The sequence below is a fragment of the Perca fluviatilis genome, chromosome 24 (genome assembly GCF_010015445.1).
Source record: "Perca fluviatilis chromosome 24, GENO_Pfluv_1.0, whole genome shotgun sequence".
Classification (NCBI taxonomy): domain Eukaryota; kingdom Metazoa; phylum Chordata; class Actinopteri; order Perciformes; family Percidae; genus Perca; species Perca fluviatilis.
This window is the reverse complement of record NC_053135.1, coordinates 3,519,337-3,539,285: the sequence shown is the minus strand read 5'-3', so window position 1 is coordinate 3,539,285 and position 19,949 is coordinate 3,519,337. Positions and strand designations below refer to the sequence as shown.

The 19,949-nt window shown below is 42.0% G+C and overlaps 2 protein-coding genes and 1 long non-coding RNA gene across 5 annotated transcripts in view; 1 reads left to right on the top strand and 2 right to left on the bottom strand.

Annotated features, from left to right (window-relative positions):
- Positions 1–244: 244 nt before the first annotated feature.
- On the bottom strand, positions 245–18,554 carry LOC120554431 (oxysterol-binding protein-related protein 11-like). 2 transcript variants are annotated; one of them, XM_039793315.1, is made up of 13 exons: positions 18,430–18,554; positions 12,909–12,977; positions 12,549–12,724; positions 12,059–12,138; positions 11,357–11,545; positions 10,066–10,264; positions 8,953–9,098; positions 8,201–8,341; positions 6,475–6,934; positions 5,248–5,434; positions 4,905–5,087; positions 4,247–4,400; positions 245–3,012 (listed from the first exon to the last, which is right to left on the bottom strand). In XM_039793315.1, the coding sequence occupies exons 1-13, from the start codon at positions 18,474–18,476 to the stop codon at positions 2,956–2,958; spliced, it is 2,088 nt and encodes a 695-aa protein (XP_039649249.1). In that variant the 5' UTR covers positions 18,477–18,554; the 3' UTR covers positions 245–2,955. The 2 variants fall into 2 exon arrangements, with proteins under 2 accessions (XP_039649249.1, XP_039649248.1); XM_039793314.1 differs by lacking the exon at positions 18,430–18,554 and adding an exon at positions 13,301–13,745.
- LOC120554433 overlaps positions 245–19,949 on the bottom strand; it is a 33,195-nt gene continuing 13,490 nt past the window's right edge. For both annotated transcript variants that reach the window (XR_005638442.1, XR_005638441.1), the window contains one exon: positions 245–2,910. This is a non-coding gene — a long non-coding RNA (uncharacterized LOC120554433). The remainder of the gene's footprint in view (positions 2,911–19,949) is intronic.
- gpd1c (glycerol-3-phosphate dehydrogenase 1c) lies at positions 14,589–19,804 on the top strand. Its single transcript, XM_039793316.1, has 8 exons — positions 14,589–14,741; positions 15,368–15,545; positions 16,189–16,329; positions 16,608–16,746; positions 16,936–17,048; positions 17,171–17,404; positions 17,781–17,887; positions 19,300–19,804. Exons 1-8 carry the CDS (start codon positions 14,701–14,703, stop codon positions 19,394–19,396), a joined length of 1,050 nt encoding a protein of 349 aa, XP_039649250.1. The 5' UTR covers positions 14,589–14,700; the 3' UTR covers positions 19,397–19,804.

Below are 19,949 nucleotides of genomic sequence, written 5' to 3'. Positions count from 1 at the left end.
AATGTGATTCCCTGTGATGTTCAGTGATATAATTTTGTCATGTAAAGCAAAACAAGATAAGGCGGTTTCTTTTCAGTTTGCCCATTCGGTCCACGCTTACTTCATTTGTTTTAGGTCCTATTTTATGTCTTTGTAGCACTGCAGATTAGTAGCCTCGTGTTTGCATAGATTCCGCCTTCGTCATGTACTTTTCATTAAATATATGTAATGATGTCAAAGGAACCAGTAAAGAGAACACTGTATATACGACTGATAATGCAATTTATTTGATTTTCCAAACATGTCCATTTTTCTACATCAGGTTTCCTTCAATGTCAGTGCATTTCATAGGTCAGCAAGACAACCAGTAGAATCCAAAACCAAGAAAGTGTGAAAAACCTATAGAATAAGTGTGTGTGTCATACACTTCTCTCAACATGAAGCACTGATTTAAAGAAAAACACAACACACACAAATAATACATACGCCATTGCTTCGGTCAGGTAAATAACTGATGAAAATGCTGTGATCCGTAGCTGGAAGACAAACAGAAAGAGTTTGCATAAGGCACCAAGACGTAGAGGGAGTAGCTTATTAATGGCAGGGTGGATTCCTCTTTCTGCAGAGAATAGGAACTGTGTCCTTACTTGATACTTGGATGTTTTGAGACCCAGGGGTGTGTGGGGGGGAGGGGGTAAGGTAAGAAACAATTGTACATCACAGGATAGTAGATTGGAATTACTTCCAAAGGAAATAAGACAACAAAAACACAGACGGAACAAGAAATGTTAACCTCTCTCTATACAAAAAGTGGCTATAAAAATTAGAGCAATTAAAGCGCAAAGATGGGGGATAAATATGCATTCAAAGAAAATATTTATTTGCATTACAAAACAAGCAAATTTGGTTAAAAGCTTTTACAACAGACATTTATCAATTTAAGTAATGCAGACACAGGTGTAGTATACTTACTGTACATACATACTGTACATACATACTGCAATCAATGTGGACAGAGACACTTTGCCATCATGCATGTAAGAATTTTTCCATCTGCAAAACCACAGGACTAAAAAAAAAAGACGACATGAATGGGGGGGTAGCAATCTTTAGATGCATTCACATCTGACTCAATCATTTCAAATGTGGTTGTCAGCTAGTCTAGGACATGTCATTCCAGTAGCATCTTGTGGTGAGAGAGTCAAAACACCAATATAACATCAAACAATTGAACAAACAATGTATAGAGAAATAGTTTAAGTATATCTAAATGCACACAATATACCCGATATCAACCAAATTAAAGCAATTGTATTACTATTGAAATTGTAGTGTGAACACACTGAGCCATAATCAAGGTAAGCGGAACGTTGTTAAAAGTTCAGTAGGTAACTTTTATTTAAAAAAAATAAATATTTATTTTTGCTGAAATGGTCATATACTGACAACAGCACATGAGACAATATTTGGGGAAGTTTCCAAAGGTTAAACAACCAACGCTGTGTTAGAAACTCCTCGGCTCCGATTGGTTGTTATCCGTATGCCATTAGGAGCGCCAGGAGGAGGCAGAGGAGCGGGATTTTTGTCACAAATTATCGGATTCATTTAGTACCGTCAGTTTGAGTCTTTTTTATATGAATGTTACCTACTGTAGCTTAAAAGGGCAATTTTACACACCGGTGAGTTCACTCATCACAGGGAGTACCTGAACCTGTGATAACAGTGATGTCTTCTGTGGCTCTGGAGGAGCTTTGCTTAATCTGTAACAATAACCCTGATGATGTCACAGTGAGGTCATCAGGGTGATCTCCACTTGGAGACCGAAAGCCTGCATTACGCACTGAAAGGGTGTCGTTTCAGAGGTGTCTTCAGCAAGTCCACCAACTTTATGATAATGCATTACTAAATAGCTTTCGGTACCCCTGGTCGACATTTTGGGAATTACGCTTATTCACTTTATTGCTGAGAGTTACTTTGCGTGTTTGTCTCTTCAATATGAAGCTACAGCTTGTAGACAGGTAGCGTAGCTTAGCATAAAGACTGGAAACACGGGGAAGGTGCCAGACTATTTCTTGCCCTAAAATGATGAGCTACTCCTGGAGATTAGATCATTGTGTGCATGTAAATGTACTCAAAAACCGTGAAAGTGGCTTCGATTTGGATTATGTCCAACTGATTTGGGGTTTATAGGCCCTGAAAACCTATTTTCTCAATCAACTTCTTACTGTGAGGGATGGCTCCTACATGAACACAAAACTAATCTGCCAAACAGTTACATGTAGGATTGCAGTTTCTCTCTTTTCTTTGTGCTCTCCTCACAGGTTTGAAGTTGGTGTGAGTTATTTAGAACAAGGTAAGTGTGAATCAGGATGGACAACAGTCCTGACAAAGCAGATTAGCAAAGTTTTAAACTCTCAAAAGAAAGTACCTTAAACTGTTTCTTTTACTTTGATTGTTGCTTATTTATTCGTGATCCAGGACACTAAATCCAATTTACAACATTTTCACATTTACAGGCAGTGTTCCAATTCTTGAAGTTTGTTGGATATCTTATTTTAAGAAGAAACTGCTCAAAAGTCACTTGACCTTAGTGTGATAGCACAGCTTGAAAAAAAGAAAAAAAAAAGAACCATATGCAGGTTGATCAGCAGATCCCCCAACATTCATCAGACTATCTTAAGGCTGTGTAAATAGAGTACCATTACCTGTACAAGAATGGGTTTTCATTAACATTGGATTATAAAAAACAACTGATCAGTAGTACAAAACCTTGTACTTCGAGGCTTCGTGAAAATCATGAGCGAGATTCGAGATGCTGTCCAAGTCCTTCTCCCCAACGTTGCAATTTTTTTGTACGTCAGTGCAGGTCATGCTATCATCACACACTCACACACTCACACACTCACACACTCACACACTCACACACTCACACTCCAGAATCTACAATACCAACATCTGAGATCCAGACTGAAGAAACTAGGTTTTGAATGCAGAGTTTTTCCAAAGTGGTTTGTGATAGACCCAGCCTTCACCCTGGAGGAGGAGAAGAAGACTACTTGTGTCAAAATATGATTTATGACTGAAGTCTTTCTATTCATTTTCTGAAGTGAGTTAGCATGATTGTTTAATCCAAATAAAGTCATTTATTTAGGCTTGGGAATGCCGTATTTGGCAGTTAGGACACAAACTAGAGAGTTAAAAACTAAAGAGGTCGATAACAGGCAAGAAAAGAAAATCTACAGCAGAAGACAAATATATTACAATAGAAATCTTGTGCAGAGTATGGCTTATTTAAGGGACTCTTTAAGGACTCTCACAGCGCCTCTGATCTCCGGTTACACGATTGGCCACCGCAGCGTGACGTGGGGTTGCGTTTCTCGAAAAGTTGCGTCGGTCTCCACTTTTCACCGCAGGCCCGCGTTTTTTTATTTTTTTTGAGTGTCCTCCCCCCGCAGTAGCCTACACGCACTACCCCTATTCAAAATGGAAAGACCTGCGTTTTTGCCGGACCGTCAGATGGCCGATGCGGTCAGTCTGAACGCGTCCTTATTGTCTTGTGCTGCAGCATTCTGTTAGAAATGTAGCCCAACCCACAGTTTGTCATTTTCACTGATAGGGTTTTTATTTTTGCAGGTTACAGTGTTCTGTTAATGTCAAAGGCTCAGGACTTCATTTTAAACGAGGCTACTTATGAGTAATGAATTCCATCGCTTTTTATTTACATTTGACCCGTCATCTCCCTGTTAATGAGTGTTTAATTTGATCCTGAATTGTGAAGCACATAGGCGCTATGAATGAATCATATCCTTCTGATGTTTGATAATAACGATGATTGAGGACAATGGTTTTCAGAAACGTGAGGATTTAGTGGTACGGGACGCTATAACTAGCCACAGCTGGGCGTTTTGACAGCTGCCCTGGCAGCGTCTGTCAAACTGCACTGCCGTGTTTGCTGCATTTCTCATTTACAGGTCTACTGAGTGGCGGAGCGTGCACAAGTATCGAGATGAAAACAATGTTTCTACATCATAGTGTAAATGAGGCGTGTGCGCCCAGTCCCACATGATTAAGATTTATAAAACAGAACCAGGCGTACGTGTGTCTTCATAAATCTGACAAAAAGAACGCGTATGTATAATTCTGTGTGCGTAGTAAGTCGTGAACCTTCAGAGTTCCAATAATAACTGTATAAATGCTGTCTGCTGTGCCATCAAACCTTTATGACGGTAAAATATATCAAGGAGCACCACAGTTAATTTTTGCTCACCTCTCTGTCAAAGTATCTGGTCCTCCAAGCGGTTTCACTCTCAGCCCGGTGCCTCTCCTCAGTCCTCTGCCTTTCCTCCAGAAACCTCTTGTGCTCCGTGGCTTTTTCAATGTCCTTCTGCCGTAAGGACTCGGTCACATGCTGCCACAGGCGCCTGAAATACAGTAAGAAGTGAGTGAGAGGTCTTAGAGACGTGCAACTGATTTGCTTCTTGTTCTATGAGAGCACACAACTTAGGGGCTGGATTTGCTAAACTACTTTACCTCATATTACTAAAGGTCTGTCCAATAAACAGTTTTTAGAACACACACACACACACACACACACACACACACACACAATGATCACATCGCGAAATGCTGCGACATAGACACTTTCAAAAACATTTGTTAGTTGAAAGAAAATATGCGTAGAAAACCGCTCTTTAAAATGTAACTGCCACGGTTTTTCAGTGTTGCCTTTTATATTCAATGTTCAATAAAAGAATGTTAGAAACCAGTTCCTTTCATTAGTTGTAAATTCCACAAGCAATTGGTTGTATTTTAGCAGAATACTGAAAGCAGCAGAAATGCAGAACCGAGTACACTGTTCATTCATCGCAAGTAATATTGTTCTCGAGATACTTTCCTCACAGGAGCCCGATTGCCACTATTCTGACCTGGATTCAGTTGGTCCCTGCTTCTCAATCGGCCGAACGCTTTTCTTGGTAACCGGCAGCTTGGTGACGTCGACCACCCTTGTCTCTCCGCTGGTGTAGCTGAACTCCAGAACGCCGTTCCACTCGCCCTGCACGCGACACACCACCGCGTTGGTGGCGTTGTGCTTCACCTCTCCCGTTATCCTAGATTAACACACGACATTATAAGTGACTACAAGGGCACCATTTCAAACATACCTACTATTTTAAGAGCTTGTTTGAAGGAAGCTGTTACTTCAGAGATATGAACCATCCCAAAAAAATGTGCAGGATGATGCCGAATAGAGCGAGGGGAGGGACTCACTTGTGTAATTTGCCACCGTAAAATGGTTTAGTCTGGAAAGTGAGGATGGCCGAGTAGCCCGATTTAGCGCAGTTGATGTTGATTTTGCCGCCCAGTTCCACCCAGGGAACAGTGAGGATGGAGCGGGCATATGCACACGGCAGCGTGAAAGTGTACTCTTCATCGTGCTCCAGCAGATATAGACAGCCTGGAAAGGTGAAAAAGATGAAGACAGAAACAAGATACAACTTTAATTTATTGCTTTTTTACCAGACAGTTTCCCTAATTAATGTCCTAGAATCCTATCTGGAGGGAGATACTTTATGCTGGTTACTGATTCAGGCTATTGAGGTCATAATTTACTTGCGTGTAATTCACTTGAAACTCAACATTCATTTAAAATATATTAGGGCTATCCTCAAGTCGACTAAAGAAATTCTTAGTTGAGTAACACTCGTATGATTTTGTCAGCTAATCGATGAGTTGATTTAAATTGACAAATCTGTAACAGAATCCTGCAAAAGCACTACTTTAAATCTTGTGTTGAACAGAGATGTGCTCAGACATTTCTTGGAAATACTTCAGCATGAAATAGCATATAAAAAAAATAAATAAAAAAAAGACTAATCTATTAAAGAAATCTTAGTCGAAGACCGAAACGACCGATTAGTCGACTAATCATCTAACAGGGGGTAGCCCTAAAAATACATACATCACTCACTTTTTTGGTTGTAAGAAGTGAAGTAAGAATGGGATTAAGGTCATTACTTTACCATCATCATTCATGATATTTCAGCTGGTGATGGTAACGCGCAAAAAAAAGTGTAGCAATGAGCCAGTTAAGGCAGAGACTAAAGACTGCAAGCAAGTAAACATGGATGTAAACATTTTTTTAATGTTTTTTTTGGGGCATTTTAGGCCTTTATTATATAGAACAGCTGAAGATGTGAAAAGGGAGAGTGAAGGGGAATGACATGCAACAAAAGCGACTGAGCCTTTGTACATGGGACTCGCGCTCTACTAGGTGAGCTATGCAGGTGCCCCAACAATGTAGGATTTAAAATCTTTGCGCTAGAAACTTTTCAGAAATTCCCTTAACATGATTGCTAGACCTCTAGGATGCACACAATGCAACTTCAACTAGCATGGAGCTCAGGAGGAGGAGTGGAAGATGCCTTGCCACTTTGTTTCTGATTTATCAAATGTGATGACACAACAGACCCAAACAAAAAAACCATGCTGGCTTACCTTCCCCTATCATGGATACGCCAATGGACATTCCCATGAACTTGCTCTTGGTCCACACATGCGTGTTCACACAGATTTGCCTCTCCTGGCATTCGGCATAGAATCCAGACACAGGCGGGTGGTGGGACACCTGCTCCGCCACAAAGCGCACTTGGTAGGGCTCCTGGGCGGCAGCTGGGTCGGGGCTTCCCTGTGAGGGCTCCTTGGGGGCCTCTGGTGTCTTGGGTACCTTCCAGGAGCAGTGGAAGGTCTCGCCGATGATGGGGTTGTAGGGCTTCTTGGCAATGGCCCCCTTGCGGCCCTCGTGGAAGGAGGTGAGGTAGTACTCCACAAAGCGGACCATGCGGTCCTCGGGGCTGCTGCCGTCGGTGATGGCCACAAAGAGGTCCGGGTGGGACATGAAATCAGCGTACATCTCCAGTAGGGAGCGCTTCTCCAGGATGAAGGTGGGGAGGACCACCTGGGGGGAGAATCCAAGTAAATATGGTCACAAAAGGTATGCATGTTTTAAGCTACATTTAAAATTGCTACATTTTGGTTTTTAAGCAGTTTTGAGCCCAAGGCGATCAAGTGTTATTAGCCTCAGTAGAAGAACTAATCTCCGTTTAAACTAACACGCCCAAACCGCATATCTCATTCTCCTAAACATGCCAGGGTAAACAGGAGGCAGCATGTATACTTTGCATGTTGCAGGGTAACGTTAGTAGCTTAGTCTCAGAGGACGAGACGTCATGACACATTCAGGCGTCAGTGTTGCCAAAGGTGTCCGTGTGCGGCTGTCGAGACTGCAACACAACCCGCAGATTCCAAACCAAAACAGGGTCAGAAGTGTTTTCAAATGTCTCCGGTTAAGGGGCTCTGAAACACCAGAGCAGGGAGAAAGGGAGGTGTAAACGTAGCAAAAGATATTCGTCTTTAAACCAAAATGTGGCAATGTAAATGTAGCCTTAGTTGGAACACAGGATGCAGGATAAGGACTTACTAAAAACAGCAATGTTCCAATGCCTTTTTTCCTTTTACCGTGCATCACCACATTGCTGACCTGACCATCAGTAAACGGAGTGACGATGTGACGTAAACTGGACGTGACCCTGGGGTCACAGTGTCTACTAAATCTCCATCTGAGGTAAGCCGATGGATCCACCTGATAACTGTGATAAATCAGAAACCCAAGAGGAGGCTATCCAAATACTCATTCTAACTGACACAGGAAGATAGAATGTCTATCGAGGACTTGATTCCTAGTGTTTTTGAGTGTGTGTGTGTGTGTGTGTGTGTGTGTGTGTCTCTCTCTCCAGGAGAAGTAATTACAAAGCAAGAAGTGCTTACTTCAGCCTGTAAGCTCATTACAAATGAGACTACTGAAAAACAGACCTAAAAACAATCTGATCTAAGACAGGGTTCATTTATTCAGGGTCACTGCAAACGTTTTCCATTCAGACAAACTACGGCATACCGCTTGACAGTTACAGCTCATACCTTCACCATGACAAACATCACTAATGGTAATGGTGCCGGCTCTACAGATATGCTATGATCAAGATACCCTTTCCGATAAATGAGGCACGTTTACATGTGTGACGACAGGGCTCCTTCATTGCACTTTATTCAACCTAATACTACTTGCACTTAAAATCGTCTTTGCAATTGCAATCATCCAACATCAAGTCAAAGTACATTACACCAATAGGTTCTGCTGCTTGGTGGCACATGGAACTCGACCTACCCGCGTGAGGTCCATGCCCAGCTTCAGCTGGGACAGGAGGTGTAGGATGACGCTGCGCTCCTCCTCCACAGCACCCAGGTCCTCCTCCTTGTCAGTGAACGAGTCCTCCGCCTCATCCTCCGCATCAATGTCTTCCTGTTCCTGAGAGAGGGAGGGGGGTGTGGGGGACGTGATTTATTCAACAACCCTGCTTGAATGACTCTGCAGAGGTCCAAAGTAAGCCATTGTTTATGTTGTGGGTCACTGCATTACTGCTCAACCAATTCAAAAGCAAAACTAATAAACTGTATTGTTTATGGCTGGATTAAAAAGCATTAAGGGAAATAAATGAAATAAAGTCAACCAACAGGTACGGCTGTAAGTGCGATTATTTTGACTGATATTACGATATGAGTCACAATACTGATGGGGATGATAATTTTTGTATCATCATTCTCATTGAAAAATATTAAAATTAAAACATTTAAATGATTATAGTGTGATTTTTGCAAGGATCTGTAACAAACAAAGAGGTTTTCTTCAGTTTGTAGGATACGATTTGTAGGCCGGGACGTCTATGCAGCACCACAATACTTCATTCAGAATGGTTTGACACATTTTTCCTTAACAAATATTGTGCCCACTCTGGCGATTTGGATATTGCACTAGTTCATATTGCGATTGCAGCCCTACCAACAGGTTGGTACAACTTTTTCCGTAGTGGATCTTAGCTGCTTCCTGAGGGAGAGTGGGTGTCATTCCCTTGGTCTTACCCCAGAAAAGCTGCAGGACTCGGGGCTGCTGAGCTCCAGATGGCTCCCCTCCAGCGCGCCCTCCCCTGTCGTGAAGCTGCCCAGCGAGCTGCTGCCGTTCTTCAGGAGGTCGGGCAGCTTGGGCTCCAACCACTCGATGGTGGGTCCTGCGGTGGTCGGGGAGTGCACAGCGGCAGAGTCAGAGGTACTCATGGTACTATCCCCCCCCCCTACCTCCCAAGTCCCCCTGACACTCACAGCTGCACACACAGGCGTAGCTCTACACTCTGCCTACCATTCGCCACACAACCGCCTGGCTGCTGCATGGACAGATGGCTATCCTTAGACGGCTGCTCTAGACCAAAAGAGTGTAACCCAACCCCGCCGACAAGCCAGGTATCAGGATACTTTGTCCCTGCCGATAGAAAACGGCCCCATCCTCTGATTGGCTAAACCCTCCCGGTATGGCGTGGGCATTTTCTTTTAATGTATGTTTCGAGGCAGGCAGATCTCATTCAAATTCACCCTGTGCGTCGTTGGACAACTTAATCTGATTGGCTGCTGCAATGACTCCGGCCTAATGAAATATACATCGAGTAACGAGATCTGCTGTGAGAAAGTGGGGCATCAGCTAGCCGTTTACCCAGATATCAGAGAGTTAAACGCTTAGGGTTCTCTCTAAAACTGGTATGTATGTTTTTCAGGTCAAAGCTGACTTGGAGCTTAATTCGGTCCTTAACATTTGCCGATGGATATTTTAACCATCTGAGGATCTCATTACCGTTGAGACAGGTGGTAAGAATAGGTACGGTTCCCTATTAATAATGCAAAAATAATTCCACTGTCTAGGCAACACAAACTGTTAGATTGGGGGCAGGCCTGGATGTACAAGACTATGACGGAGTGCATCTAGCCTCAGTCAACAAACACAGAGGCAGCTTTTTTAGAAGACAAAGAGACCTCTGCTGAGTGTGACTGTAGAAACACTCTTCTAAAATAAAATTGCTAGGCATACATTTACTTTTTCTCCTTGAAAGCAATATTAGAATAATGTGGACGTATACAAACAAACCAACAATGACCATATTCAGACACAGAATATACACACCAACCCCCCCCCTCCCCTCCACTGACCTCCCAGGGAGCCTCTCTGCCTGGCCACCTGCTGCAGGTGCAGGATTTGCAGGCACTCGTTGAGGCAGTTCATAGTGGCCATGGAAGTGGCCTTGAGCATTAGCAGGTCCTGGTCTAGAGGGCAGAGGCCAGGGGCTGCAGGCAGGCCCTCGATGCTCTGGATCAGTTCTCTGTGTTGGCCCTGTGCCTGGGTCATCATCTGGAGGCGAGGGGGGGGGGGGGTCATGAGAATTGTTTGGTTATTTGGAGCAAAAGCAAAAAAACAAAAACAAAAAAAGTCTATATCTAAGTATATCATCCATGTTTTGAGACAAGAACAGTAACAAATGATTAAAAACAGCCCACCAATAGTCTTTCATTTTACTAAAGAAGAAATTTGGAACTTTAAGAGCTACTTGAAAAACATGACAAAAAACACAATTTTACAGCTTTTCAATCTGCACTTTTCAAATTGTAAACTAACAGCCATGATCTGATTAGCAAACAGGACAAATATATTGCTTTAAGGGAGCTGAGAAAAACAAAAATCCATATAGAACAAAATGCATGATTGATCCAAAGTGTGCTGAGCTGTGCTGCTGTAGTCTACTGGTGTTAAGGGAGAGACAACAGCACCCTCTTGTGGACAATCTGCATCACACACACGGGTCAAAGTGAAGATGAGAGTTCATGACTAAACACATCTAAATCCACAGCAGTCCTATAAATTAAATATTTTACATGTCTTGTAGGAACATAATCTATCAAATATACAGTATACTTATAATAATGTTCCATCTGTAGGTTTGTGTGTATCTATGCTGACAGAGGTGGGATTTTAGTGATCCACCATGGAAGGATTTAGAAGAGGTTTCTGGCTGAAGCTTGGTTGCATAACAGAGGCATCCAACTTTAATCTACAAGCATGTTGATTTTACTCAAACAACATTTCAGCCAAAAAGCAGACTAAAAACTTGACAGAATGTCCTCATTTTAATTTTTGAGTCAGTCCATTACAGGAAGTGTGATGAAGTAATCTATTGTGTTCAAATGTCTTTTCTTAATCTCATTTTAAATATAAAAGACCATTAAGACATTTTTCTGTCATTTTAACAATTCATATAAAAATATTCTAAACCGTTTAAGTTGATTAGCCCATAGCACCCTAGTTAAAATGCTGGTCGTGAAATGTCAGCGATATGTTAATAAGTGTTACTGCAAGAGTAGATTCTGAGCAAAATGCATGTTCATGTCAACAACACATTTGTGAGTCAGCCTAACATGCGAGCAGTACGTCTCTGGCTTGCTGTACCTCTCTGGCGTCCATCAGGTGGTCTGGCAGAAGGGACCTCTTGCTGGAGTAGAGGGACGAGCCCTTGTTGACCTGTGACCAGCTGAATAAGGCGGCAGGGTTTTGGCTGGGCCGGCGCAGGGACATGGGTGAGCTGCCGCTGCCTTGAGATGCCATAGAGTAGCTCCGGGACTTGGGTGGGGGATTACTCTGTGCAGTGTAAAAATGTTCATCTTGTAATTTCCCCATACAATTGACAACTTTTACATATCGCTCCTGACCATTTCCAACCACAGCGAAAAAAAAAAAGAGCCTGATGGGATTTTTTTTTGCTCTTGTGTATCTCAAGACCATTAAAATAGAATGTGGGCAGCATAGTAGATCAATACTAGTGATTATACATTTTTACATAGACATTCATATTTCACAGCTCTCCAGATTTTTGCGCCACCGGTGGCTTTGCTCAATTGCTTTGGCATATGAGGAAGCAAAACAGGCAACTGAAGACTGTCCAGCTCACATCCACTTCATGCAAAGTCACATTTTTGTGTTTTCACACAAACAGTGCAGTGCAGTAGACCTTTAAGAGATATTAAACACTGGTTGCCGAAATGACATTTAGTCTAAATACAGTACATAATTTAATGTGTACAAGATCTTTCCATATTTGCATGCAGGCTCTATCAATATGTGCTCATATACACAGCAAGTATGCCATCTTACCTTCCCCATGGCCTCTGTGTGGTGCTGTGTGCAGATCTGTAGTCTGCTCACCCAGTGCTGTCTCTCTTTGGCATCGGTGGCTGAGAGAGATGCACACAAAAGCAAAACCATGTTACGGTTACTCTATGATGATCTTACTCAGCATCGATTCCCGTGTGCTTCTACTTCGCCGGCAGCAGATAATGGAAAACATCCAGATCAATATTGTATGAACCTGATGGATGGTGATGACATTAGGCCTGGAGGTAAAAATGGAGCAACGATAAAGGGGAACAGCTCGGTTCCTGGCGGTGAAAGCTCAGAGAGGAGCATGCAAACAAACGAACAGTAAAGGTCTGAAACAACAAGCTAATGCACTGTGGGCCAAGAGATGACCAGAATAACCTAATTAAACTCACTGTAGAGATACGACTGTGTTAAACAATATTTACATTTAACAAACATAACAAACATAAATGTCAAAAACTTCAGAGTGTATTTAGGGACCCACCCCTGAGCTTGTACTGCTCCCCGCTGATGGCGTTGACAGTGAAGGTGTGAGAGTCCTCGTCGCTGGGGGAGATCACGGCCCCTGCCAGGGGGAGCATACCGCGGGGCTTCTGGGGCCGCGACTGCTCGTTGACAAAGTACTCCAGCAAGCCCGCCTCATTGTTTAAGACAAAGAACCTGAAAACAACAGCCAACATGACAATGTCGGTCTCCCGTACAAACCACCATAGAATCACTTTGACTGGATTACAATAAGGAACTTGGCTAAAAGTGGCTGGTGAATTTTGAAAAGAGAGTTCCTTGCTTTTACCCTTGATTGGGACACCATGCATTTTAGTTTGACAATGTATTAAACACTTACCTGTATTGCCACCCTGTTACAAGGTTGGTGTATTTCATCAAGTAGCCATCAATATTCTCCATGTGGTCACTGGTATGATAGGTTATCAGGCAAAAGGAGACAAAGAACACTTGTCAAAATACTTGGACTGAGTACACACCCATAAACACACAAAAGGTGAATGCACAAATAAAACCGAGCATTGCCTAGTGACAGATTTGCTCAAAGGGCAATATGATTGCCCTGTTACCGGTCTGATTAGACAGCAAATTGACAAGCCTAAATCGGTCAATCATTGGACAGTCCAAACACTAATGACAATCCCTTTAAAAACAGAATATATATCTCAAAATAATGCTCATTGGCTCGGCACGACTTAAATCAGTAAACTAGCAGGATAAACAGCCACCCACCTATACTGCCAGCCTTTGGCACTTGCTCTCCCCAAGTTTGGGGTCTTGTTCTGGGGCAATACATCCAGCTTGCCTTCGTTTTCCGCGATTCGTATAGCCGTGGTTTCCCCTTGCATAGTCACTAGCAACGGAACCTCCTTAAGATGCTAACTCAGCTTGCTAGCGTTAAACTAACCTGTGAAACTAGCAAAGCTAAGTCACCACAGCTTTGATTAGGTGGACGAGCCTCCCTTACAACACAAAGTCAAGCTGTCGGTTCATCGCTTATCGAAACGCAGCACACCGAAACGCACCACACACACCCCCAACAGACGCTGGACTAACTGGCTAAATGAAATAGAGAATGATAAAACATGTCTATTCTGCTAATACAGACTGTAGCCAAATATAGCCTGTGGTGCTAGCTCGCTTGCTATATTTACTGCTTTGGCAGGAAACGAGTCACATGACTAACTCACGCGCACTCAAGGGCAGGCTTCCTGTGTCCATTCATAATGGTATTTAAAATAAATTAAAATACAAATTACCAATAGCCAGATAAATCCACAAAAATATATTTCCCTAATTCCGAAAAAAAAATATACACATACATTGAGAGAAAAATTTGAAAATGTTGAATTAAAACCAAACCGGAAGTTGGGCAAATATTTTTATTGTGACCGTATGAGTTACTGGTATTTAATAAAAAACAAAACATATTTTTACGTACCTTTCACATCTATGAAAATAGGTTAATTTAACTAATATCCTTGTATCAGTAACAAAGAGAATATCGATTGGATTTCCGAAAATGAGCATAGTGTTGAAAAAAATAAAATAAGTCTTGACTCATATTAGGTCTTGACTGCAACATTGAGCTGTACAGACAAATAATTGTATTGGCCTATATGAAACAATTTATATTTTGCTTATACTTTTCCCATACTTTTGACAGTAAAGTTATCTGCAAATAATGATGCTATGTGTATTTGTTATGTGAACTAGTAAACAAGAGCGGATATTACAGTTAGCATTCTTCAATATAACCATTGTTGTGAAAAACGTCTTGACCGGAAGAGTCATTAAAATATGCTGTCTGGCTTGACGTCGGTAAGAATTTCCAGTCAATACTTAATAAAGGACCAATGATTACATATACATTATGTTTTCCTTTCTTCGTTGTACACTCTGCATTAATGCCGCTTTATAACAGTGGTGAATTGTAAACCGTATTACAAGTGTTAAACAGTAATTGGCACTGCGTTTTTTTTAATGTTATTTCTACTTTTGAAGGAGTGGCTAGAGAGGGGAGGGGTGAATCGGTGGCAGAAATGTGTAGGGCGTATATAAGGAAGTTAAAATAGACGGGGAATAAAAGATCAGTATCTTCACCTGAGCCCAACAGGATTTACCACTTCAAAATGCCCGCAAAGAAAGTCTGCATCGTGGGATCTGGAAACTGGTAACTTTCACAAGTCTTTTGCATCTTTCAGAAACAATAGCCTCCCGTTATTTTAGTTTCGGTCTATATAGTGACATGCGACACGGATTTAGGGTAACCTATACCGCCGATATATAGCCTATGACTAATGCAATATCTTCACGCGGTTTGTCTTTAAAAAGGAAAAGAAAGTAAGCCGTCCAGCGGTTGTGGCTTTATGCCGCGCCTCCCTTATCCTCGCAGCCCATACCTGAAGGATTAGGCTACAAGCTGCAACATGAACATGCTATACTAGCTCAGATCAAAAAAAGCAAACCGAGGGCTCATGATTCTGGTGCCTGAGATGAACTTGGGATACTTTTAATGGAGTTTACCTCCCAATGTACAAACACTACGTCAACACATGATTATTTACGGTGCGCATGTGTATCTGTAGGGAGGTTGATTTGATTCACAATTTTCCTGCATATCAAACATGTCTCTAAAGTTTCACCTGATTATAAAAGTAAAACTGTCTGCTGGTGTGGCTCCATGGTTCTGATTCATTAAAGTGTGGCTCTGCAGTGTCTCACACACACACACACACACACACACACACACACACACACACACACACACACACACACACACACTTTACTCTCTTCCAGGGGCTCTTCGATTGCCAAAATAATCGGGCACAATGTCAAGGCATCCAACCGGTTCGACCCAATGGTGAACATGTGGGTTTATGAAGAGATGATTGATGGGAAGAAGCTCACAGAGATCATTAATACGGAGCACCAAAATGTCAAATATCTACCAGGTCACAAGCTGCCCAGGAACGTGGTAAGCGCTCCAGTTTGAGAGTTTTGATATACAGCCCAGCTTGTCAACAGGTGATGCAATCTAGTAATTAATTACACTCCTAAGAACTTTGAGCCATATTTCTTGCCTGTTATCAAGTTAATCTACCTTTGCTATATAATTGGGCGTTCCCCTTCAGTGTTATTGTACTCATGCAACACTGCTCACCTTGACTACACAACTATCAAGTGCAAAAGAATGGCAGGAAATACATTGTGTGAGAGCAGACACATTGTCGAAGACAAAGTGTTTCATCACAATTATTTATTTGTACAAGATTTATTCATTATACATCTTGCATTTTTTGTTGTTTAGTGGTGCATTTGTCACCTCCATATTGAGACCACAGTTGTTTTGTTTCTTTAGTTTCCCCCTGGTAAATCTCAAATAAGACTTGGGAACAAAGAGGAAGGGGTTATTTCTAAATTTCTTTTGTAATTATTGACTAATATACGTTGCGTGCATTTAGTCGTTATGGATGTTTATTACCTGTATGTGCTCGGTTTTTGCTGTCATATGGGACCCAATATGGTATGTCAAAGGGTTTATTCTGCTAAGTAATACATTTGGGAAATCAGTGATACTATGATCACACACCATTTACGGACTAACTTTGCCTCACTAGGTCGCTGTTCCAGACATCACAGAAGCTGTCAAAGGAGCAACGATCCTCGTCTTTGTAATCCCACACCAGTTCATCAGCAAACTCTGTAATCAGATGAAACCTCACATCGTGGAGGGAACCATCGGGATATCGCTCATCAAAGTAAGATCCTGTTATTGTTCTTCGTGTGACATTGTCTCACAAAAAATAAATAAAAAAATAAAATAAAAAGGGGAAACGGGAAAATATTGTCTCCTGACTTTGCTTCATATTGTTCTGTGGCCAAGACATCACGGGTCATTGTAGTTGAGCAACACACAGACAATCACCACAGTGAAACACATAATATATTACCTCAAGGCCACCACACTCTCCAGGCCAGAGGTTATGGCACTGAGTATAGCACAGAAGCTGTCTCTTTATTGGTTATTATCATCCAGGGAATCGACGAGGGACCAGATGGACTAAAGCTTATCTCAGACATCATCCGGGAGAAGCTAGAGATTGAGGTCAGCGTCCTAATGGGGGCCAACATCGCCAGCGAGGTGGCAGATGAGAAGTTCTGTGAAACCACCATTGGTTAGACACTTTTTATTCAGCTGCACATTAACTGCTGTTGCTTGCATGCAGAGGATGAGTCAAGATTGAGAAGAGGATGCTGTGTGGTGGTCTGACAGTGACAAAAACACAGCATTGCTTCCTTTTTTTTTTTTTTTTTAAACGAACATTGAATGACATTTCTTTTTTAATAAACTGCTTTCAACACAGGGGCAAAAAATGAAGCAAACGGCCTCATCTTCAAAGAGCTGCTTCAGACTCCCAACTTCCGCATAAATGTCGTACGGGAGTGTGACACCGTGGAGCTGTGTGGAGCTCTAAAGGTAAAAGAGAGCCACATATTGTGAAGATTAAGTAGTTACTGCTGCTCATTAATACAAGAACTTCCAAATTGCAAATCTTCACTCAATGCGTTAATCAAAAAAAGCTAAATGTTCCATGCCAGAATATTGTGGCTGTAGGTGCTGGGTTCTGCGACGGCCTCGGTTTCGGCGACAACACCAAGGCGGCCGTGATCAGGCTGGGTCTGATGGAGATGATCGCCTTCGCCAAGTTGTTCTGCAAAGGCCAGGTGAGCTCCCCCACCTTCCTGGAAAGCTGCGGCGTGGCCGACCTCATCACCACCTGCTACGGCGGACGAAACCGCAAAGTCGCCGAGGCTTTTGTCAAAACGTCCAAGGTGAGTCCTGTTACACCAGAAACCTAATCATAACTCTACCCACCTCTGCTTTTGAACTACTTCAATTACAGCAGTTTGTCACAATATTGTCCCAATTTCAGAATACTTCTAATAGTTGCAAAATAAACAGTTACATCAGCTAATTTGAATATATAATGTAGGGGCCATGCAATAAAATGATATATGAATAGTACTAGTTGTCTGCTTTTTACTGAACAGACTGCATGCTAAAGAACCAAGTCAGTGTTATGAGGCCTGAGTTGTGGCCCCAAAACTTGGCATACTCTAACAATTTGAGATAATGACAATATTATAATGAAATTAAGATATACGGAAAATGTCAAACATTGAAACTCTCTATGTATTTTTCCTCCAGTCTATTGTTGAGCTGGAGGCAGAAATGCTCAACGGTCAGAAGCTGCAGGGCCCGCAGACCTCAGCCGAGGTCTACAAGCTCCTACAAAAGAAGAACATGGTCAACAAGTGAGTCCACTTGCTTCTATAGGAACTGGTACCCATGTCTTTTGGCTATCAAACGTGGTTATATAAATCCTAGTCTTGCATTGCCAGACCCATCTCCACAGTGCTGTGGAGTAAGGTCTGGCTACACCACACATACAATCTGGGATAAGAGAATAAACACTCTGGGTTGTTCGCATTTCGTTAAACCAATCCCGTCTATAAACCAATAATCGTCTCGGGTGGCGGACGCGGCGACTGTGGCTCTGCTAAATAGTCTCGGGAAGGAACTTGTTTTGGTGGAACATTTGCACCCCGCAAAAGAAAACGCCACATACAATATTTGATCAATTTAACTGTTGACCCAATACTGTAACGTGAGCTATTTAAATCAGCTGGATACATGGTTAAACCTCATTAGCTCTTACCAGCATATCACCGTGTGTGCTTCATCCACAGCAATCCCACCAATGGGTCCCAAAACGTCCACGTTAGATAGTAAATGCCGTAAACATATTCTTTGTAAATCTTGACAATCATTGCCCGAAAGAACCAAGAAGGCCTACCTTGTTGCACAATCCAAATTTTCTTCAAAACCTGCCATTTTCAGCATGCGGGTTGAATTTTTTTTTTTTATGGTTTGTTTCCCGAAGCAAACCGAGTTTGCAGAAGCTGAGGACAGGGAAATGTACTTCTGTTGATCCAGTCTAAATAAATTGTGTGAATCAAACTGGACCCGTTCTAACTAAATCCAATGGTGTGTGTGAAGTACAGCTAACAGCCATGGTCCTCCAACACAGGTGTCTTCACTTGTGTCTGATTAGCCTCCTTCTCAGGACTGAATGGGAATGCTTGATTGACATCTCACTCACTCTTGTTAGCTTCATTGCATCTATGTCTCATATGGCATTTTATAATTAGACTAAACTACATATGAAGCCCAATTAATAAAGCCAAGGACACATTAATGTTTATTAGAATCCGAATCTGATAGGGTGAAATGCTTTTGTTCTTATGTAGAGTACGGTGACATCATGAAATTTACCCTGAGCAAAGGTCTAATCAGCCACAGTTGAAAACACCTGCGTGTGGTCCATTTAATTAGGACACATGCCAGTGGCTGTGTAGCGCAGTTGGTAGAGCAGGTGAATGTGTGCAGAGGTTCAGTCCTTCATATAGAAGGTCTAGGGTTCGAATCTGACCTCTTACGGTTTTCCTGCAGGTCTTCTCCCCCTGCCTCTCTCTCTCCCCTTTCACATCTCTGCTCTCCTATCCAATAAAGGCAAAAATGCCCCCCCCCCCCCACAAAAAAAATTTCACACATGCCACACCTGTCTGTCCTAGATCTGTGACCAGTTTACTGGTGGTGTCCTTAAACAAACATCCTGTTAAATTGAGGCTGAATGTGTTTTTTATTTTATTTTTTTATTCTACAGGTTTCCATTGTTTTCTGCAGTCTACCTGATCTGCTTTGAGGGCAAAGAGGTAAAGGAGTTCATCACCTGTCTGCAGAACCACCCAGAGCACATGTGATGGGTCTGCCAGCATGTCCACTGCCGCTCCTTCAATAGCAATTTACTACCACTAGAGGGTGAAAGAGATTCATCAGATAGAAACGCACAATACAACAAAGGGCACTTTTACGTGAGATTATTTTCATTGGTGACATTTCATAATGGAGATGTTGATTTTTTCGCTTATTTTGTATAATGTTCTTTAATATTAATTTGGCTGGGAGTGACAGGTATTTAAAATCCTTTTTTTAAGCCACTTATATTACCAAAGAAAATTCATTTTGTTTGGGGCTACATAAATGCAACACCGTTTGCCTTATTGTAAACATGACAGTTTACAATCTTAAAATTTGAAACTAAGGACAGTCCTGTGTTTTTTTGTTTTTTTTTTTTTTTGTCATCCTGTAGAGTTTACTTAATAAAATCAATTTATAAGAAACTGAAACTGTCTCTTATTTCTATAGAACCGAAATCAGTCCAGCAAGCTATGATGCTTTATCATTTTGTACGTGTCAATTTGAATGTTTTGTCACAAGGAAATGCGCCATTCGCATTTTTTAGGTAGCGATGGA

Excerpts from the sequence above, each read along its gene's own strand:
- gpd1c (XM_039793316.1), top strand. The coding sequence starts at position 14,701 with ATGCCCGCAAAGAAAGTCTGCATCGTGGGATCTGGAAACTG. Across the intron at positions 14,742-15,367 it reads ATCGTGGGATCTGGAAACTG|GGGCTCTTCGATTGCCAAAA; the intron begins GTAACTTTCACA and ends ACTCTCTTCCAG. Across the intron at positions 17,405-17,780 it reads CTTTTGTCAAAACGTCCAAG|TCTATTGTTGAGCTGGAGGC; the intron begins GTGAGTCCTGTT and ends TTTTTCCTCCAG.
- LOC120554431 (XM_039793314.1), bottom strand. The coding sequence starts at position 13,416 with ATGCAAGGGGAAACCACGGCTATACGAATCGCGGAAAACGAAGGCAAG. Across the intron at positions 12,139-12,548 it reads GGAGCAGTACAAGCTCAGGG|CCACCGATGCCAAAGAGAGA; the intron begins GTGGGTCCCTAA and ends CATCTCTCTCAG. Across the intron at positions 10,265-11,356 it reads ACCTGATGGACGCCAGAGAG|ATGATGACCCAGGCACAGGG; the intron begins GTACAGCAAGCC and ends CCTCGCCTCCAG.